Source organism: Paramisgurnus dabryanus, chromosome 6 (genome assembly GCF_030506205.2).
Source record: "Paramisgurnus dabryanus chromosome 6, PD_genome_1.1, whole genome shotgun sequence".
Taxonomy (NCBI): domain Eukaryota; kingdom Metazoa; phylum Chordata; class Actinopteri; order Cypriniformes; family Cobitidae; genus Paramisgurnus; species Paramisgurnus dabryanus.
Genome location: NC_133342.1, coordinates 40,161,744 through 40,185,614, shown reverse-complemented (window position 1 = coordinate 40,185,614; position 23,871 = coordinate 40,161,744). Strand labels below are relative to the sequence as shown.

The 23,871-nt window shown below is 34.9% G+C and overlaps 1 protein-coding gene across 1 annotated transcript; it reads left to right on the top strand.

Moving 5' to 3' along the window:
* The first annotated feature begins 434 nt into the window (after nt 1-434).
* sh3gl1a (SH3-domain GRB2-like 1a) lies at nt 435-22,905 on the top strand. Its single transcript, XM_065276787.1, has 10 exons — nt 435-632; nt 10,233-10,301; nt 11,958-12,030; nt 12,738-12,881; nt 13,134-13,267; nt 13,846-14,004; nt 17,145-17,248; nt 17,352-17,485; nt 18,263-18,310; nt 20,638-22,905. The coding sequence occupies exons 1-10, from the start codon at nt 588-590 to the stop codon at nt 20,829-20,831; spliced, it is 1,104 nt and encodes a 367-aa protein (XP_065132859.1). The 5' UTR covers nt 435-587; the 3' UTR covers nt 20,832-22,905.
* Nucleotides 22,906-23,871: the final 966 nt, after the last annotated feature.

Genomic DNA, 23,871 nt, shown 5'->3' with positions numbered 1-23,871 from the left:
TCGTTCCTACCTAACTTAACTTAATGCAATTAGTTTGACACACCTTAGATGCTATGCTTATCTTAAAATAAAACAGTAATAATAGTACATGTGTAAAAACTAAAGGTGTGTTTGTAACAATTTCTTACAGAAATAGTTTTTGCTTGCTCAAAAAAAAAAAAAAAAAATCAGTACCAAAACAGGCAATGGTGTTTTTAATATCATTTACAAACAATTACCATGGCAACTGTACACTGATAAATGTTTACCCGGAAGTTTACCAACGCAGGCAGTCTACCCGTTTACAAAGTTTACTACATGTTTAATAATACATCGTTTATAATATTTAATATGTAATATAAATAAAATTACAAAATACCAAATATACATGAAATCGTGACGTCGAACCCAGTCGACCAATCGGAACGGTGCTTTTATATGCGTCCGCCGCTTGACAGCTTCCTTGATTGTAATGAAGCGTTCGTGTGACGCTGAGCTTGGCAGGTTAAACTGAGCAGGAAGAAGCGATAGTTCACAGCACTTAGGAAGTAAACATTTTCTTCTTTTTCAAACAGTCTTTGAGTTAAATTTAAAGAGACGACGCGAAGATGTCTGTTGCCGGACTGAGGAAACAGTTTTATAAAGCCAGTCAGGTGAGTAGTGTTTCCACGTCAGCCAGTGCACGAGCGCAAATCTGAAAGTATTTTGCGGCCAAAACTATTCACGACTCTAATTTCACGACTTATGAAGTAACCGATACGACTTTTGTCGTTCTTTTATTTATTTATGTTTACCGAAAGCATTTGCTGTCACCTGTTACGATGAGGTAAAAGTTTGGCTATGTGTCTGAAAGAAAAGTGAGTTGTTTTGATAGGTGATTACTCACTAGATTTTGAGACAACCCCTTTATAGTTTGAAAAAACTTTGTTTCTTAAAACAATTTGTTATCCATATAGTTGTTTTACTGATTTTTTTTAATGTAATGACAAAGGTGAGTGTAAGGATTCAATATTTTAGTTGTTATACAGGGAGTGTAGGGTGAAGGGTGGGACACTTTTCTATTCATTGCATTGACAAAAAATGTCTAACTATATCCTAAAATACCCTATTGTAATGTGCATAATAGTGTATTATCAAATGCTTAAATGTCATGCAGCTTACTGGAAGAAGAGCACTATAGCATTGCATGCAATTTTGGCCAGGATGTGGCCAATAGTTTGGTATAGATCAGGGGTTCTCAACTTTTTGCAACTTACAGCCCACCAATGACTGTTAAAAACATCCCGAGGACTACCTTTCCAAACATGATAGTATCAACGCACAGATAAACGATGCATTTGTGACATGCCTTTCATGTCTCTTAAGTCGCAAAAGGTACCTGGTGGTACCCCTTGAGATAAAGGAGCAATATCATTTCGAGCAGAAAAAAAAAATTTAAAGGGGTCATATCATGAGAAATTTTTTACGATATAAAATAAATATTTGGTATCCCAGGATTGCGTATGTGACATTTTAGCTTATTATACCCCATAGATAATTTATTATAGCATGTTAAAATTGCCACTTTAGGTGCACGCACAAATTTGGCATTTTTGGGTGTGTTCTTTAAAATGCAAATGAGCTAATGAAATGCACAAATGAGCTGATGAAACACTGATCGCCATGATGGTGGTTTGTTAAAATTGAGGGTATCCCACACAGGAGTCACAGGGAAGTGCACGGACAGCTTGATTCTGTGTTTGAATTTTAAATGTGATGCAATGCAGACCTGCTGTTTGCACCCCTTAAGTGTTACTGCATCTGAATGAACATACGTTTTATCTGACCTGACGTGATTGCTGTTGCGATATTCAAACATAAATGAGCTTTTACATCATGCATTTTGAATGAGCGTTTTTAATTTATATTAATTCCTAAAAAAATCTGTTAAAATAAGATATACTGCCTACGCAGCCCACCAGATGGCGCGTCGAGGACCACTGGTGGCCCATGGCGCACCTGTTGAGAATCACTGGTATAGATCATGTTTTGGATTAAGTAAGATGTATGTTCACACAGTGGCGGCCGGTCAATAGGGAAAAAAACTACTTTAAGAAAGCAACTTTACCACTTAACTATCACCCCCTTTTTTTGAGTGTGGGGTGAAAAGTTGATGTGCACCTTCAAATGAATATAACTCTGGCATTTTTGGTCTAGAAGCCTAATCTTGGTCTTATTTTCAAGAATATTGTTTTTCACTGAAGTGTCTTGGCTTGGGGCGCAGCACTCTGCCAAACCCTTCCACTTATGTTGTTAGCAAATCAATATTGTTTTTATGTTTTTGAACTCATGTGATTGGACCAGTTTCAGGGAGTCCCTTACCACTCTGCAGATTGTCATTTAACTGACAGTACTGACCAGTGGAAGCAAGTGAAATATCTGGAGATAACAGAAAATCTGGTTTTATTCTGACAAAACCACCTTGCGATGCAAGTCATGCCTTTTATTGTTTCCCTGTTTGCTATTTTAAAGTGCTGGCACCAAAATGTTGGCACTAAAATGCAGCCTATGTTATTCGTAAGCGATTTTGGACAAATATGATGTTATTTATTGTGAGTGGCGCTCTGTGGTGTGAGATTTATAGCTGTCACAGCGGACAGAAAATAGAAAATGTGTTAGATTTTTAAATACATGGCGCAGTGTGTTGCTGCGCTGGGCTTCTCACCCGATGTGTGACCTCCTTGAGGCTCAATTTTTTTGGAAGCTTACTGTGTTTAAGGGAACCTCGAGACCCATGCAGAACGAGCTGTATGTTGTCTGTTGTGAGGAAACACATAATCCAAGAAGCACAGATGAGCACGTTTCTCTCAATCCAGGCCGACGCGACCACTGATGTTGCCACACAGTGCCAAGTTGTGCTTGTGCTGCTCTACATTGATAGAAATAAACAACTTATTGGCCTGTGATTAGGCAATTTCACTGTGTGTGCATGCGCGCGTGCGTGCGTGTGTTTGAATGATCACCTTAATTTGTATTACTGATAATAGACTCACATTAAACTCAGATTCACAGACTCATAGTACATTTATTGCATGCTAATAGTTGACTTTAACCATAAAACTTTAAGCATTTTTGCTAAACAGTAGTGATACATCACCTGATAAATGGATATTTACAGTCCTGCATTACTACAGTAAAAGTTTGATTTTAAGTTTGTTTGCCCCCTCCACATTTTTTAAGCACCAGCCTCCACTGCATTTACAAGTAGTGTCACCCAAACAAACCTATTTAATTCAGATGATGTACTCTTTAAAGGCTTTAAACCAGGGGCGTAGGAGCTATTTATATATATATATATATATATATATATATTACACACATATACACACACACACACACACACACACACACACACATATACATATACATATATATATATATATATATATATATATATATATATATATATATATATATATATATATATATATATATATATATATATATATATATATATATATATATATATATATATATATATATATATTACACACATATACACACACACACACACACACATACATATATATATATATATATTATATATATTATTATTTCAGATTTAAAAGTCTACTTGCTGTCCCAGTGACGAGTGACTTTACAGCTTTGCGTTTTTTATATCTCGAGTCAGCTTGAACTTTGCTTGTTCAGTGCAATTGGCTCGAAATTAGAATAGTTTTTTGCTACCATCTCTGTGCAAATTTTTTTGATTTTAGAAAAAGATTTGGTTTATTAATAATAAGATTATAAAAAATAGGAGAAAGAAAATGCAGGAAGAGACAGTTGTTATTGCCATAGAAAGCGGAGACACGCTGAAACAGCACACAAGCTTTAGCTCGGTAGCACTCGCGGCCGTTCTCTGATCGACGGGGTTTACACAAATATTAATCAGACTTGAGACGCGAAGTAATTAAACTAGGACCGACCTGGGCCCGACTAACCATTTAAAAAGATACCGCACGGGTCCCGCGTCCTCCGTGAAGACCTCTAATGGTAAAACTCTGCTCAAGTTCAGAAACATGGAAGGTTACAATGTGACACTGAGCTTGCTTCACGTCACACCCAATTCATTGAGAAACAGAGAGCATGTGAACGCACACACCGAACTCATCGTGGGAGAGACACGACGTTTCTTGAAGGCTCACGTTATAAAAACGTATTCTTTAAATACACATATCTGTTTTAATAAATGCTCGTAGTAAATCATTGCATATTGCCTAAAACATAAGGTAGGTACAAAAATAATCCGTGATACATTTGCGACCCATTAAAAATTAGGGTCGCAATGGCATTTCAATAGGTCCATAGCGACAAAACGACCAACTTTCGGAACCTGCACTTAAGCCTATAATTTCTTTTAAATGCATGATTAATTTAAACAAAAGTTGCAGAATGGATTAATTTGGCGACTCTTAAATCGGCAGAGATAGGCAGGCAATGCAAAACAAAATCTGACAATGGGAAATAGTGAGGAGGACAAAACTTAGATTTTGAAATATGGGGGCGATCTCTCCCCACTGCGATCAGTGGTGGTTCTGGTTGTTGTAATGTTTGATGTTTAATTGCTAATATGGAAATGCAATTGTTTATTGTGAGAAGAAACCATCTAAACACTGTCTTGATTCTCATTACTGTGATAAAGTTTTTACTGACCCAAATATTGTTTTAAATGATTCACCAGTGTGCAAATTTTACGATATAGACTTATGTAATGCCTTGTAGGAAGTTATGACTACAAGTGATGTTATTTTCTAAGTAGTGTTATAAGCCAGCCACATTATAAATAGCACTGCTTAATTTCATTGTATTGTTGGTAAACTATATTAAAAAACAATTTTGTGTCGTGTTTTAAACACAGAGTCAGCAGATAATGAACATAACTGTGAAGGGAGATTTATAAAAGTTAATTTGTTTAGCTGGATTAACTTTAAATCATCTGGATTTAAGATCGTCATTATGCACTTAATATTACGGTACCTTGTTTATTAAACACAGCACCTGTTAAGATTTTTACATTCAGTATCAGAGACACAAAGAGGCAGTTTCTCAGACAGGGTTTATCCTATTCCTCAACTAAAATGCATGTTTGTGCTGCCTCAATTTACTGTATAAACATCTTGCACTGACATATCTTGACATATATCAATGCCATTGTTTTCTCTCAAGATGCACACCTGTATTGTTTATTTGTAAGTCGTGTTTGTAAAAACTGACCTAATGTCCTAATATAACTAAGGGCTTGTCCAGGATTAATCTAAACCCTGTCCGGGTAACCCCCCCAAAGAGGTTTTGAAGTATGTTTCGGCCTTCAGTTCCAACATTCCTTCATCCTTTTGCCGGAGCAAACAAATCAGACATGCATCTACATGTCTCCGAAATATCAGAGTAAAGCATCTTATGAAGGCATTGCATACAGCGTGATTATGAGAGAGATAAAAACATGCTGTGCAAATATATGTCAAACTTAGTTTTTTTTTCTAAATAAATAAATAAGTTAGAGGGATAGTTCAGCGAAAAATGGAAATTACCCCATGATTTACTCACCTGCCTCAAGCCATCCAAGATACATATGTCCATCCTCTTTCAGGCTAACCTTAATTGAGTTATTTTAGAAAATTCCTTGGCTTTATAATAGTGGAAAACAAGGTTCACGACTTTCAAGCCCAAAAAAGTGCATCCATCCTTTACAGACAAAAATAACTAGCTTATTTTAATATCTATGATAACTAGCTTCCGGTTGACATTTGCATCAAATTGCCCATATTTCCCCTTTGTCTTAACGTTTAAAAATATTTTCATATTATCTGATTATCCTAACAAGTGTAGTGCTGGAGTTGCAGTATTTTTTAAAGAGGTCAGTTAACGAATACAAATTCTTTAAGAAAAACGTTTCACAGCAATGCTATACAAGAACCATTTATTTTTACCTTTTTTTTTACCATTTAAAGAGCTACAAGTATAGTTTTCCCCTTTATCTGAGGGGCTGTCCACACGGAGACGCGTATCACTGTATACGTATAAATTTGTTATCGTATTGGCGTTTCATCCACACGGATCCGGCGTTTTGGGAGACTGAATCCGCTATTTTTTGAAACCGGGTCCTAAAGTGGATAAATCTGAAACCGACACCCTTGCGGTTTCGTCTGTACAGCCAATCCGTATATTTTGTGAAGCAAAAACGTCATCACATCACGTGTCGGAAGCGTCACACGTAACAGCAACAACAATAACGGCGGACTACGTGATTGTGTTCGTGCTACAGAAGCTACTAAAGCCTACTAGCTTTATTACAGCTAAATATATTGCTTCTATGCAATTGTGTGACCAACAAGCGATAATGGACAACACCAAACGTTGGTTATGCGCATGCTCAAAGTCTTCTTCTCCGTGTATAGTGTATATCTGTGGCAGAATTACAGCGCCCCATACTGGTCCGGCATATATACTACACCGCTTTCAGTCGGTTTCAGTGGTTTCGTGTTTACGGAAATTTTTTTAGAGGAAGGAAAAAAATTATCGGATAGGGAATGCACCGGCTTCGTGTGGACATAGCCTGAATTTACAACGCTGATTCCACTCAAAATAGACTGTTCAACATTCAGACGTTATCACACCCTGAAAAAAATTTACTTGCTTTGCTTTATTTTCCAACTAGTGTTGTTAGTGGAGGCGGGTTAAGGGGCGGGGACATACATTTTAGGGTTGGACAAGTTAGTACTTTACTGTATGTATTCTTTGACCATTATATAAATGCAGGCAAAAGCAGATATCCTGAACACAGTTACACAAAAGGGAACAAAAGCAAGGGTCTCAAGTTATGTTTTTAACTTGATATGCCTTTGTAATATGCAATGGTGGTGAAAAAATAGCGAGGGCACTTCCTGCTTGAAAATTTCTTTAGTAGTCTCTCTTTTCATTTGGCTTATTTCCAGTGACATATTTATCACAGCCTCCGCAAGGAGGAACTTAAATTTGTGGGCTTGCTGTCAGTGAGATTATGATCTCTAAATTGTGGGCCGGCAGTTATCTAGATGGAGAATGCTTTTTGGAGTTGTGCTGGCCGAAATCCTATTTGATTTCACCTGCTTGATTTTGGAAAAGTAAAACTGTGTGTGTGTGTGTGTGTGTGTGTGTGTGTGTGTGTGTGTGTGTGTGTGTGTGTGTGTGTGTGTGTGTGTGTGTGTTGGATCATGCACACCCAAAAAGATTCATTACAGGTGTGTTAGGAATTCATTTAAGTTTAGTCACCAAACTGGATTCCTATTCACTTAGTGTACACGCCCACAGGAGTAGTCAACAGCCAGGTTTCTTTGAGCCTTGTAGCATGTGTTTCTCTCCCTTTGTAATAATTTCTTTCTCTCTTTATGTTTTTTACTCTGTTACACTCTTTTGTAAACTTACATACTGTTTTTGGAAAATGTTTATTGTCAGTCTTTATTAATTATTGTCCTCTGTCAGTCGTAACTAATGTTTGTTACCATGTTGGCATTTACGTTTGTGTGTTTCCTGCTATGTAAACATGTTACAACATTGCCATTGTTCATGTAAGTCTGTAACACTGCTGTGTTAGATTTGCTTTAGGCCAAAGATAATAATGCAAACAGATCTGGAGTTTGTTTAAACTGCTTGACTTCCCTTTTATGTCAAATTATGCAGCACTTTAACTAAATTTTATTAGTATTAGTCACATCAGTGTTAGAAATGTCCGCTGAAAATACACTTTTATGTGTGTTACATTAAGTAATAATTTTATCCATCCTGTCTGTGCTCAGTAAATTAAATATATAGTTCACCTGTCAAAATTACTCTCTCTCATGTTGTTACAAACTTGTATACATTTCTTTGTTCTGATTAGGGATGCACCGATATGGAAATTTTGGCCGATACCGATAACTCTTTATATTTGGGGGCCGATAACCTATATATATATATATATATATATATATATATATATATATATATATATATATATATATATATATATATATATATATATATATATATATATATATATATATATATATATATATATATATATCAGACCGATAATATTAAAAATAAGCAGTTATCGGCCGATAATGATATGCTGGCCGATTTATCGTGCATCCCTAGTTCTGATGAAAGATATTTTGAGAAATGTTTGAACCAAACCATTTGTGGACCCCATACACTTTCATAGTAGGAAAAAAGAATACTATGGAAGTAAATGGGGTCCACAAACGGTAATACCTAATATCTACAGTACACTGCCATAAAAATGGTGGGTTATTTTCAAAAACAGATGAACACATCCAGTTAGATTGTAGTATAACCTAGGCTGGGTTGTTTCAACCCAAAATGCTGGATTGTTCAAAAATAAACTTTTTTGGGTTAATTTTAACCCAATGTGGCTGGGTTTGTGCCCGTTTTTAACCCAACGTTGGCTTGAACTTGAAAATAACCCAGCATTTTGTAGTGTGTACTTCGAATTGTGTTTGTGTCCAATGTTAAATAGATTAGTTAAGGTACAGGCAGTTAATCTAGAACTTTATAGATGTACAGTAAAATAACAATGGTTAAGTTAGCTTAGCAGATTTTTAAGTCATATTGATAAAAAAGTAGGTATGTTTACATGCAACCAAATTTATAATCGTATTGATGGCTCAATCGGATTGAAAAGCCTTTATGTAAACACCTTAATCAATATGTTTGAGTTCGATCAGATGCAAATTTTGAACATATGTGATCGTATGTGATCTGATCATCAGGAGAAAAGTATGCATGTAAACACGTTCTCAATTATATGCAAAAATACCTTGTGCACATGCGCAGAAAAATTGTGCTTAAATTATATCTTATATTTACCTCATTTTACGTATATCACATATCACATGATTCTCGTCACAGAAAACGCAATGGCCACACGCATTCTGCAGGGTTCATGTGTACTTCATAGCATTACATAAAGCAATAAAATAGCTTTGTGCCTTTCGATAAGTGTGTTTTCTTTGCCTATATCTGAAAACTTCATAAGAACAACTTTCTCCAACTCAACTTTGACTTTGTACATTTATCCAGAGATAAAGCATGAACTCGATGAGAGATGCTGTGCTCTGTGTTGCAAAGTCATTGCTTTTTGGCAGAGTTCAGATTTCGGGCTACTTTTAAACTGCTTCGGAGAGTTGATTTTTTTTCCGTGGGTTAAAGATCAAAGGATTTTGTTGATAAGTTAATGGTATTTGAGCTCCGAATAGTCTTTATGATGCTTTTGGGATAGTTTTGAATGTCCATTGGGTTGATTTTGATATGTGAATCTGGCAACCCTGGCTATGCGCAGACAAAGTTCTTCTATGGCATTGTGAAGCAGTGTAGTCCATATATAGACATTCTTCAAGGCCTATTTTAAAATAAGATACAAAAATGCTTGTGAACAGGTGAACATAAGTGCTAAATGGAGCAAACAATTCATAGGTCAGGGTTATTAAGTTTTTTCAGTCATTATAAGGACTGGATATCAGGTTTTGCCACCCAGGCTTGCTGCTTGTTCTGTAATATTTTCTAATTGAGAAGATTACAGTACATTGTTTCTTGTTTAACACATCACGCCATACACACGGCCTTATGAGTGAAGCTTGAAAATATAAGAGAAATTTAAAAAGAGAATATTAGTGAGGATGAACATTGCCATACAGGAAGTCTTTGATGAACAACAGGAAAAGTTTGCATGAGAAACTCCTCAGATAGAAGATTTAATCTCTGACTCCCTCAGAAAATGAGTACAGAGAGATTTATCACCCTCCATTTGGTATTATTTTCCTCTCTGCCATGCAATTCGCCATCTTATTACTATTATTTATGTGTCGTAATTCTTTATCACAGTGAATGTCAAACTGGGGGCCCTGAGATGGTGCCAGGGATTTAGGTTTAATGACATTTTATAAAAATACATTAATTTATCATAAATTCTGTGTATTTAAACCTCAGAAAAATAAGGCTACTAACCAACAGCAGTACATTGTATAATTTAATAGGTTTATAATGTTTTATGTCATACATTTTTTGGGGGGGGGCACAAAAGGACGCACCATACGCAAGCCGAAAAGGTTTGAGAACCACTGCTTTATCATGCTAACTTTTTTAGGTTGTATTGCTGAAATAATGCATGTTTCTGGTAGGTTAATAATATAATAAAGATAAATGTATAAGCCTAATACTTGTCTTTATGTGCATTTTAGCTGATGAGTGAGAAGGTGGGTGGTGCAGAAGGAACAAAACTGGACGAGGACTTTAAAGACCTTGAGAGGGTAATACATTTTAAATATTCACTTTGTGATGTTAAAACTATGAGCTAAATCTCTTTTTACAAGAATTTGTACTGTACATTTTAAAATGAACTGGATATGTTAAAAAATACCATCATCGAGATTCAGGGATTTAATTCTTAGCCACTGGACACAAAGTCGTTGCATGTATGTGTTAATACAATATCAAAAATTTTATATAAACATTATTTACAGCTTAAATTCTTTTAACAGCATCTGTGTCTGCAAGTATGTAGCACCATGATCAAATATTTAATATATGCAACTATCATATTGTTTCAAGTATATAACCATAAAGGCAAATTCACACAGATCCAACAAACTCATTTATTCCTAATGAGAATGTTTGTTATCGGTTATGTTGTTTGCCGTTTGTTGGATCAGTGTGAATTAGTTTATTGGTGTTGGTTGTCATTAGGATGTGATTTCATATCATTGATTTTACATTGATTTCAATCTTTGACATGACCTTACTCGGTTAATTTTAAAGATGTAAAAGATAAGGTAGTATTTTCACACAATGTTCTTTACATTATGTTGATTGATGATTTTATGTAGAAAACAGTAAATAAAAAAAGACTTCAGATGAGTTTTATAAATATAAATATTTTCAAGTGTTTTCTACTTCATATGGTGCCAGTACTGGCCTTGTGCAGTGGGATTTCTGAATTGCCGTATTTTAAAGGGGTACTTCAGTGAAAAATGAAAATTACCCCATGATTTACTCCCTCAAGCCATCCTCGATGTACATGATTATGTTTTTTTTTAGATGAACACAATCAAAGTTATTTTAGAAAATGACCATGCTCTTCAAACTTTATAATGGTAGTAAACAACAACTTCTGAATTTGAAGCCCAAAAAAGTGCATCCATTCTTTACAGACGTAATCCACATGACTCCAGGGGGTTATTAAAGGCCTTCTGGGGGTAATTGACTTGATTTTGTACGAAAAAATCTTTATAAACCATAATAACTAGCTTATATATAACTAGGTATCGGCCAATACCATAGACTGTAAAAAATATGGACATGGTGTCCGTGATTCCACCCATAGGTTTGTGAAGAGCTTTTATGAAGCTTGAAGTAGGCGGTGCCTGTCATCGCCATCTTGGTCGTGCATCATTCGCAGATAACCAAAAATGGGTAAAGAGGCGGGACGTGGGTAAAGCTGAGGCTAGCTATATAGACAAAAAGAATTGTACCAGGCTGTAAACATTATTTTCTCTTTTTTACCTTTACAAAATCGCAGAAGGCCTTTATTAATGTCCCCTAGAGCCATGTGGATTACGTCTGTGAAGGATTGATGTACATTTTTGGGCTTCAAAGTCAAAATTTGTTCCCTGGACCCTGTTTACGACTGTTACAAAGCTTGAAAGAGCAAGGACATTTAAAAAAAATTGATTTTGTTTGTCTGAAAGAAGATAGTCATATGAATCTCAGACGGCTTGAGGTTGAGTAAATTATGGGGTTATTTTAATGTTTCACTGGAGCATCACTTTAAGTAGGTGTGACCGGTGACATGCTCCTTGTCTTTGTTCACGAGAGCTGTAGATCAGCGTAATGGGTGGCATGTCTTGTGTTGACAGTGTGATGTAAACTAACTCACACACCTGTTCTCTTACCTTTGTGCTTTACAGAAAGCTGACATCACCAGTAAAGCCATAACAGACGTACTCTCTAAGACCACAGAATACCTGCAGCCCAACCCAGGTAAAATACACACGGTCATGAGACAATACAGTAAAACCAGAGGAACTCTGATATTGTGCTTGTGCCAATTTGTCCACTTTGGGGCACCAATGAAACGTGAAGAGCTCTTTATAGTATTAACTCTTTATAGTATTTACAAAATTTAATGTTGTGAATTTAAATTGATAATTTTATTATATAATTTTGATGTTGTGATGTCCTGTCTGAGTGTTCATTTTAAAATTTATTTATATCCACTTTATTTTTGACATAAATGTGAGTGCCGCCATCTTTGAGCTCCTTTGTGTAAGACTTCCAGTGAGCCACTAAAGCTAATGGTAGTCATATTGCGAAGGACACAAGTGTGCCGTTTTGACCGGCTTCATTATGAAATCCAGGAAGACTGGCATAATTTGACATTTAATCAATTAATATAATAGATGATAAGTATTCAATTAAATAAATAATTTTTGTCAACTACTTATTTTTTTCAATGCTAAAATTGGGATGCTAAATTAAAAATCAGTGTGATTTAACGATTGTAGTATCAGGCTTGCAACATAACAAAATTGAAGAAAGTGAAGGGGGTCTAAATGCAAACTGAATGCTCTGTATATGCCTGATTGTCTCTTTATCTGTCTGCTTACTTTTCTATCTGTTTCTCTACATAAAACCTTGACTGTGTGTCTGTTTCATTTCTCGGTCACATCCGTATGTGTGTCCTATAGCATCGAGAGCAAAGCTGACCATGGTTAACACAATGTCTAAGATGCGTGGTCAGGTGAAAAACCCAGGATACCCACAGGCTGAAGGACTTCTGGGAGAATGTATGTTGAAATACGGGCGAGACATGGGAGAGGAGACCAACTTTGGTAAGTACAAAAGCCTGAAAGTTACCGGTTTTACTCATTAACATTTATCAAATGCTATAATCATAAACTATACAGTACACACATTAATTTTAGCATATGTGTATGTAAAGAGGTGGAGTATGAGTTGTGTGTTATATGTGCAAATCCTGGAATATTTTAATGGATTTTTTCATTATGTTATTTTGTTTTTTAAAGGTTTCTTATTATTATTTATATTAAGGTTAAATGAGATGTTTTTCACATCTTCTGTAGGTGGTGCTTTAGTGGAGATGGGAGAAGCCATGAAGAGACTGGCAGAAATAAAAGACTCTCTGGACATTGACGTCAAGCAGAACTTCATCGACCCTTTTCAAACTATAGTTGAGAAAGACCTAAAAGACATACAGGTAGAAAACAGCAATCTCATTGCGAGTCAGATCATAAAAAGATTTTTATATACATAAATTATGAAATTTGATAGTCAAATGCATGGAGTGCATAGTTGTTTGCCCTTTCCCTGATAAAAGAAAACTGTTTTACACGTTTACATGACCATACGTGTTATTAGTTGATTAAGCAGAAGCAGAGTAACCCCTCGTTCAGACAGCCAGCGACGTTATCGCTGTGTGTCGCCCGTCTCTTTCAATGAGGCGTTTCTAAATCTGCTTGTCATAAACAAATGAGTACCATCCACGCCAGTAACTGACGAGAGAAGGATGACGTGAACTCCACTGCTTTGTTCTCATTGGTAGTCGCTCCCGAAAGTCGCTCGACATTTGCATAAAGTTAAACTTTCTCGCGTCGCTGGACACGCCCATACGGTCGCCAACGGTCACTTTCGCTCGTGTCGCCGGAAGTCGCCAGGTTTCCATTGAAATGTATGAGATCGCGTCGCTCTGCTACTGCTTGTCGTTGGCTGTCTGAATGGGGCGTAAGACTGTACATGTAAATGCACTCATTTGAAAGGGTGTTTATTGTTCCTCAGCATCACCTGAAGAAGCTGGAGGGCCGTCGTTTGGATTACGACTACAAGAAGAAGCGTCAGGGAAAGATTCCCGATGAGGAGCTCAGACAGGCGATGGAGAAATTTCACGAAACAAGAGAGGTGGCAGAAACAAGCATGCAAGACCTTCTGGATACTGATGTAAGATCTCCTCCACCTATCAAAATGTAATCTAAAGCAGGGGTTTTCAAACTGGGGTCCCTCAAAAATATACTAAATAATAGGGGTGCTCCGATCAATGCCGATATACACTAATAATACCTGGCCGATCACTATTCTGAATTGCACAGCCGATCTTATTCACAGCTATTTCATGTACTACGGCTTTTGATCAGTAAGTCCTTATCGATCTGATATCACTGTTAGTTTGAGTCGTTTATAACATGCATTTGAAAAAGCAACACTGGCAAACATAATCATTATACATATTCTTTATTATCATGAATATACCTGAAAAGGTTTGAAGAACAGCAATATAAATATATCCTTAAGACATTTCCTGGAGCTGCGTGTGTATGGTTCTTTGTCTGCAGCACATATTAAGTTTCTGCACGAGAGCGCCCTCTGGCTTTTGGATGTAGTGGCATTTCACCGTAATTCATTGAGAAGCATAGCAAGCATCATCGGCTGATCGATCAGAGCATCCCTACTATAATGCCAATTATTTGGAAACAATCTTTAGCTGTCTTTATAATAAAATTACTATTTCTAACAAAGTTTAAATGTTTTTATACAAAAATATATATATAAATGGATATATTTCATAAGTGCATGTCCTTCTCATAAAGTTCATCATATTTGGGGGTCCTTGCCATCATAAAGTTTGAAAACCCCTGATCTAGAGCTTCTGAATTCTTATGACTATGTTAGGAATAATTGACGACGGGCCATTCGAAAGTAATGCACAGCAAATACTTTGAATAATTCAAATGACCTGAGTCGATTATTCCTCTTATACCACGGTAACCACAGACATTGCTCCTGATGTTTATTTTAAGACATTCGACAGGTCAGGTGTGCATTTATCAAAAAATAATGCATACCTGTGGGACATTTCTCAAGCAATCAGAATAAAACATTCAACAGGCCTGTGGTATAAACCATGTTAAATGTAAAAATGTATATGTCACACTTTACATCGTGGCAACGTAGCATTTGGCTTATTGCAGTTATTTATTAGGTATCTAAAATGAATTGCTTGCTGGGGAAAGACTTGTCTGCCGAGAACAACAATGTAAATGAGGTGGTAGGAGGTACTGCTGTGTTTCAAAGCCATATGCAAACTGCAAACTGTCTTTCACATTGAGGTGCCAACTATCTGGTGTTGTGGTTATAAGGATACAAAGACAAAAAAATAACTCTTTCACTGGATCTTTATTTATAAGCATCAAATGCCCTTGTGTTATCATCATTACTATTTTTTACACTGTCATGCGCACATCATATGTCCTACAAGTAGATGCAGTGTTTATCACAAACTTAAAAGATGCCGCCTTCACTTTCCGGTTTCCCGCGGTCTGTTTGCAATCGCTGCAGTGGACTGGCAATCTGAAGCACCGGGAGACCCCTGTCTGCTGCCTGCCTCCGGAAGGGAGCAGATGGAACCGGGACGCGATCAGACAGGGGAACTGGGACGCGCTTAGGACATTACATTTGTCTTTTCTTTTAATTGCATGACCGTAAATATGAACACAAGGCTCAATGTAACATAAAACAAATGATTATTTGTCATTAAAAACTTTATTAATGTGAAAAAATACTTGAATTATACTTGCATGAGCAGCCATCTTGGAAAATTTCTTACCCGTTTGAGGTCCCAAAAAATCTTTTGTTTAAAGGGTTATTTTGCCCTACCCCTCCAACTACATACAGTAGAACTGGGAAAGTGTAGGGGTAAGGGGTAGAAATGGAATTGGGCCTTAAGCCCTATTCGGACGGGATTAGTTTTACAGATGGCCTAATGTAATTTTACCACAGGACGTCTGTAATATTAATGGTCAATTCGGACGGGAATCAAAATCTCAGTAAAACATTTAGAAGTGGGAGGGGTAACTCGATTGCGCAGCGCGTCACCTCTCGTCATCACGTGCACATTTTACCTTGCTTTCAGATATCGCATGTGCAAACAACATGACACAGACGAGGAAAACGCGAAACACTGTGTTTAATTTCAGTTTGGGGAGAACGTCAGTTTCAGACATGGTTCCGTGCCTCTGAGAAGTACATTTTGATTAGTCACATTGCTCATGTGGGTGATGCAAGTTTGTATCTGGCTTGAATCATTCTGGAATCATTTCTCTTTATCTACTGTTCTAAAATTAAAAATGGTGCAACAGTCAAATAAAAAGAAACAATATCAGATGAAACAATACAAATATTATTTTAATTTTTAAGATGTGAGCGATGTTTGGCCTTGTATGAGTCACTGTCACGACTTGTGGTGGTTGCTTACTGGTTCACTTCAAAAGAGCCTCTTGCCAGATCTTTATGTCTCTAGATATGTCTCAGATTCCAGCTTAAATGTGAGATTGCAATTTTTTTGTCTTTGATGCAAAAGTTTTTTAAAAATCTGCACCGGATACGGCCAAAAATTAATCCTGAAGTGAAAGCAACAGTAATAGCAATGCTCGACTCAGCAGGATGACTCAAATCACTTCTCTTTTAAAAGCCTTTAAAATCCAGCACCAGACAGAGTCCCTGTCCTGTCACTTATTGTTTTAATAGCTGTTAAATATTTTAATTTCGATAAGTACATTGGATGATGTCAGTGCTCCATATTTTGGCCTTTTCCACACAGTCACATAGCAACACCTGAGCTAATTCATTTATCATTCGGTTTCGTCTACTTTTCTGCATACGCTCTTAATCCATTAGGATATTTCTGTAACTAAATAAGGTTATTGATCTCATCACTTAAAGAAAGTATCCAAAAGTATTGTACTATGGTCATGGTTTTGGAGATGCACATGGGCATCACAGTATTCTTGTCATCTTATAAAAACCAGGGTACGCATATACAACAGTCATTTAGTATAATTGCATTTCCCTCTTGTAATTGTAAAGTGAGATGCCATGGACGTTATACAAAAACAATCCCTAAAGAGCAACTTTGATATACTTTACCTTTTGTCAAGAACACAATGTGATGTCACATGACTCTATCACTCCATGCATCAGTACAACACACCATCAAACCCAACGGAGAACTTTATCTCATGTTTCTTGTTTTCTCATGACATTTGAAAATGTAATTTTATATTTTCTTTCCTGTGTGTTTGTAGGTGGAGCAGGTGAGTCAGCTCGCAGCTCTGGTCGAATCTCAGCTGCAGTTTCACAGACAGTCGATGGATGTCCTGGAGGAGTTGGCTCAGAAGATGAGAGAGAGGTCAGACAAAGCGCCTTCATCCTTTTACTGATAGATGCTTTATTGTTCATCTCTGTGTGTATTTGTGGTGGTATTCATGTTTTATGTGTATGTGTCTCTATAGAGTAAACCAGGCTCAGTCGCAGCCCCGTCAGAAACGGATGCCGGCGTCCAGACCCAGTTTTGATCATTCGGGAGCTGAAGATTCCAATGGAGGGTGGAGTCCTGGCGGTGCTCCGCCCTCCTACTCAACCTCAGGTGAGCTCAACTGCTCACATCGCAACTAAATGTTTGTGTTTCGAAATTGAGGTTGGTTGCAATTTGCAGTGTCACCACTAGATGCCATTAAAAACCCACATTACAGATTTTATTTAATATTTTTACCTACAGACGCATAAAAAATCTTTAAAGTGTCTTCTTTAAAACAAGACCAAGAGTAGTCTTCAAGACCAAAAATATTTGGTAAATTAATCTGAAGGTGTACTTCACCTTTTCACCCCCCACACTCAAAAAAGGCTGTGCCAGTTAAGGGGTTAAATGGTGTTTAGTGAAAAACATGTTACCTTTTATAGAAGAGAGTGGTTACTGCGTTAATGGTAAATGGTGTTTCTGTAGCTTACTTGATAGAGCATCCTGTTTATAATGCAAAGGTCATAGGTTCGATCTCAAGGAACATGCATGCCGGTAATATGTATAACTCTTGAATACATTGTATGTTGCTAAAACTAGGTGAATGAGTCAGTCACCATTTAAATTTGTCAATTTTTTGACAAGAAGCACAAAAGATGTCCACATGAATCACGAAACCGATTGAGTTTATTATGTAGTCTCTGGTTTCCACGGAGACAAGACAGGAAGACACAAAAGATTGACCGGCAGATCTAAAGTATCGATCGAGACTCTGAGATAGATTGTGTTTTTCATACACACATGGAAATGTATGTTGGTGTGGATAGTTTGTGTATTTGTTGTTGTCTGTGCTGGTGTGTACCATCAATACCTGGCAGAAACTGACTGTTGTTTCTCTTTCTTCAGCTGCAGCCACCTCCGTCAACAGGGCATCTTCACGCAAAAACCGTAATTGTGAGTCACACACACAAATATACATTTGACACAATCAAAAGCTGTAATTTATCTTCTGTCACCTGCTTTCTATAATTGCAATGAACTCTGAAACCTTTCACAAACAAAATCAATCTATGATTAACAACTATCAGTGCCTATGTTAAGCATACATGTGTATCAGTAACATTTTACCTTTCCATAATAAACCAAATCAAAGCCGATCAATCTGGCATGCCATATATTGTGTTGGTCACATACATTTTTTTTTTAAGTTTCTTTTTTTCTTTTCACCATCTTCCTCACAATTCTTTTTTTTAAATTACATTTTATATGTCTATTCTATATCTATATTCAATAACTATATTCTATATCTATTCAATAACTATATTCTATATCTATTCTATAACTCTATAACTATATTCTTTATCTATATTTTATATCTATTCTATATCTATTCTATATCCATGTTCTATATCTATTCTATAACCCTATATCTATATTCTATATCTATTCTGTGTCTATATCTATTCTATATCCATGTTCTATATCTATTCTATAACCCTATATCTATATTCTATATCTATTCTGCATCTATATCTATTCTATATCTATTCTATATCCATGTTCTAGATCTATTCTATAACTCTATATCTATATTCTATACCTATTCTATGTCTATATCTATTCTATATTCATGTTCTATATCTATTCTATAACTCTATAACTATATTCTATATCTAATCTATAACTATAACAATGTTCTATAACTCTATATTCTATAACTATATTGTATATCTATATTCTATAACTATATTCTATATCCATTCTATAACTATATTCTATATCTATATTCTATATCCATTCTATAACTATATTCTATATATATTCTATAACTCTATAACTATATTCTATATCTAATCTATAACTATAAAAATTTTCTATAACTCTATATTCTATAACTATATTGTATATCTATATTCTATAACTATATTCTATATCCATTCTTTAACGATATTCTATAACTATATTCTATAACTATATTCTATATCTATATTCTATATCCATTCTATAACTATATTCTATATCTATTCTATTACTATATTCTATATCTATTCTATAGCTCTATAACTATATTCTATATCTATATTCTATATCTATTCTATAACTCTATTCTATATCTATTCTATAACTCTATTCTATATCTATTCTATAACTATTCTCTTACACTATATCTATTCTATAACTCTATATTCTATAACTATATTGTATATCTATATTCTATAACTATATTCTATATCTATTCTATAGCTCTATAACTATATTCTATATCTATATTCTATATCCATTCTATAACTACATTCTATATCCATTCTCTTACACTATATCTATTCTATAACTCTATATTCTATAACTATATTGTATATCTATATTCTATATCTATTCTATAACTCTATATTCTATAACTATATTGTATATGTATATTCTATAACTATATTCTCTATCTATTCTATGTCTATTCTATAACTCTATATCTATATTCTATATCTATTCTATAACTCAATATTTACATTCTATATCTATATTCTATATCTATTCTATAACTACATTCTATATCCATTCTCTTACACTATATCTATTCTATAACTCTATATTCTATAACTATATTGTATATCTATATTCTATAACTATATTCTATATCTATTCTATAGCTCTATAACTATATTCTATATCTATATTCTATATCTATTCTATAACTACATTCTATATCCATTCTCTTACACTATATCTATTCTATAACTCTATATTCTATAACTATATTGTATATCTATATTCTATATCTATTCTATAACTCTATATTCTATAACTATATTGTATATGTATATTCTATAACTATATTCTCTATCTATTCTATGTCTATTCTATAACTCTATATCTATATTCTATATCTATTCTATAACTCAATATTTACATTCTATATCTATATTCTATATCCATTCTATAACTCTATATCTATATTCTATATAGAATATATATAACTCTATTCTATATCTATTCTATAACTATATTCTCTATCTATTCTCTATCTATTCTAGAACTATATTCTCTATCTATTCTCTATCTATTCTAGAACTATATTCTCTATCTATTCTATAACTCTATATCTATATTCTATATCAATTCTATGTCTACATTCTATATCTATTTTATAACTATATTCTATATCTATTCTATAACTCTATATTTATATTTTATATCTATATTTTATATCTATTCTATACTGTATATATATTCTTTATGTATTCTATTCTTCTCTCTCAACCTCCTTTGTTATCTGGTCTCTTTAGCGTCGGATCAGCCGTGTTGTAAGGCGCTGTACGACTTCGAGCCGGAGAATGATGGTGAGCTGGGATTCAGTGAGGGCGAGATCATCACGCTGACCAATCAGATCGACGAGAACTGGTTTGAGGGAGCCGTACGTGGCCAGAAAGGATTATTCCCCTGTAACTATGTAGAGGTGATGGTCCCACTCGGACAGTGATCAGACACAGAAGTCGTCAAGACGAGGGCATCAGGTACAGACACACCTGGGGTAAACACAGGACTACTGCTTCACTATGAGCACTTTGAACTTGTTAAAGATGTCGGAGGATACGTGTCTGGATTATATTAGACCTCAGGATAAAATAAAGAATTACTGTATAGTATGTAAAAATTCAATCTGTGGTAAGGGGGTTCATTTTCCAGTCAAATAGATCTTTTTCATACTATTTCCCTATGAGAGCTTCTGTTGGTAACTTCTGCCCTCTAGTGGTCAAATGTGAATACAACTATACTTAATGTTGGCTGGCATTTGTCAATTATAGATTAGTGGGCGTGGCCTTCTTGTTTTACTTGATAATACAGCTGTTTTGAACATGTTAGGTTCATTTTAAAATAACTTATACTACAGCTAGGTTTGTTACATGTACGTTAAATGCTTTCTGTATAATAAGTGTGTATAAATAATAAGGACTGACCCTGTAATGGGTTTGTTTAAGATACACCAAACAAAAAAGCAAAGCCGATAGACAATGTTTAAAAAAAATGTTTCCCTGCATCATTTTTTTTTATTGAAAATGTTAGGATTTTTGTAGGAAATAATTATTATGTAAGGCACGGTACATATTAAGTATCTGCTTAATGAAAATAAAACAGTCAGAAAAAGGTACAAAAGGTGTCACTGGGACGGTACCAAATTATCTGTCCTAAGTACACCTGTCACCTTTTACTCTTTTCTCTAGATACTGTACTAAACTAAACCTGATATGTTACTGTTTTCACAGGGATGTTAGGAAAGGGAAATTTAAGAACCAGTACTGATTTAGTTTCTCTTCAGGCCAGGTTTATTGTTTATCCTCTTAAATCAAAATGACCCCGCTTAAGTTTTGTCTCTCACTTATAAAACATACTTACACATAGGAGATCGAAACCTTGAGCCTTGTTTATAAAACAGTCATTTACGAAACAGATTTCTGTGTACATTGATCATACTGCAAACAAAGTTTTTATGTATATTGTCACATTGACTTTTAGTTTACCTCAAAAAGAAAGGATTTATGAATGATTGACATATATAACTATATAAATGAATTCTGGTGTTTTATACTGCTGTGGGTAACCAAATGTTTACATACTTATAACGTTGTATTTAAAGTCGGTTTTGTGTTCACCTTCTATTGTATTGATGCTATGCTATATTGTTAATGTTACAACAGCTGCAAATAGCAAATAACTCACAGCAACTCTCTTTAAATACCGAATTTAAATAACTCCCCATGTTGGTCTTAAACAGACAGTGATGTTTTTGCAATACTTGTTGATGATATCTTTGAATAATGTGCCAAAGGGAGAAACTGGATCAGTTTCGATTTGCAGGCTTTACAGGGCAGATCCAGGTGGAGCTGATCAAGTTTCACATTTGTTTTTCTTCCCAAATCGTTTTTGACATAGTGACTGCAATAAGACGTGTATAGCAAATGCTTAAAAATAAATGGTTCCAGTTTTATTTTGTTTAAAGTTATTAGTGTAAAAGCATCAAAACAGGGCGCTTCATGTATTTGGTATCACTGAGTACCGTGGTTTACCATCAGCCCTTACTGTACTTCAAACCAGGAGGATAAGATTGCACCAGCACATATTTACTTATGCAATTTGTATCCTGAAATAAACCAGCTGTTTAATTAGTTTGTTATTTGCCTGACCTGCCCTGTAAAACTATATAACATTGTGCCATATTTTCCCTATGCTGCTTGAAAGTACTTTATGCTTAACGTCTTACACACACCTCTGAATGACTAAGTGCCTTACTGATGCTTTAGATGTTGTTTACACTACGATTAAATGAATATTTTTATGTACGTTAGGTCTATGGAAAAACTATAGAGTCAGATTATTTGTCCCTGATGAACATTATCAGACCTTAATCTGAAATCAGGTTCAAGATTAATGTTATAGGTTATTAGAAAGTATTGAATTATTATTATTAATCAGTATTTCCTGACATTTGATTTATTTCTGTTGTCCAGGGATAAGAGAACTGTGTATTTTTATCTTAATAAACATGGAAAAAAGTGTTCTTGTTGTCTGAATGCGCTCTTTTTTTATATCTGCTCTTAGTACAGGATTATGTAAATGTATTCGGATTTTGTTCAAGATCTTGTAACACCCTGAAAGGGTTTATGTTAGAGAGCGATAATGTATAAGCAGCAGGTTGTTATTGCAAAATAATCTAAAACAACTGTACATTATCCGGGTTATTGCACGGCTATTTACCTCATTTTTTAATTAATGCAGACCTTTCCGTGAGGAAAACACCTTTACTTTCAGGTCTAAGATAAGACAAGATGTTCAAATGTCAATTTGGTTTAATCATTAAAAGACATATTCATATTTAGTTTTGTGTAATATTTTACTGTACCTGTCAATTGGATTTGCAGCATAGAAACCGTGTTATTAGTTTTGAGCAGTTGTTATCTGAAAGAACAAACTTGGAATGTCACGACTGGCCAATCACGAGCCACGTAACAATTTGCAATTAAAACAGACTGGATGTACAGGTACATTATACGGATGCTTGCCACATTCGACACAAAATATTCATTTGAATATTTTATTAGCTTATCTTTTAAACCCAGCACAAGAAAATAGATAGTGGAGCGATAAATAAAATCAGGTGTTTTCAAATATATATTAAGAGTTTGTTTCAAATCGCAATAAATCCATTTTGACTCATTTGTGTAAATGTTTTCTAGCAAGATGAAAAGCACAATTTTCTGTTACAAACTTTCACATAGCATCTTTAGGTTATAAAAACATTAAAAATTTAAATCCATAATTTGATTTTCAAAGATTTATTATAATTGTTTTACAATGGTGCGCTGTGATTGGTTAAGAGGATTTATTGCATTCTGCAAAGAAGGAAGACTTGTTTTTTTTTATCGCGTTTTGGGAAAAAATGAGAAAAGATAATAAAATAACAGCTGATATTGGATTTTGCTTAACATTAAGAATTTACTTTTTAATACTGACCTGAATTTAAT

Excerpts from the sequence above, each read along its gene's own strand:
- sh3gl1a (XM_065276787.1), top strand. The coding sequence starts at position 588 with ATGTCTGTTGCCGGACTGAGGAAACAGTTTTATAAAGCCAGTCAG. Across the intron at positions 17,249-17,351 it reads GCTCAGAAGATGAGAGAGAG|AGTAAACCAGGCTCAGTCGC; the intron begins GTCAGACAAAGC and ends GTGTCTCTATAG. Across the intron at positions 17,486-18,262 it reads GCCCTCCTACTCAACCTCAG|CTGCAGCCACCTCCGTCAAC; the intron begins GTGAGCTCAACT and ends CTCTTTCTTCAG.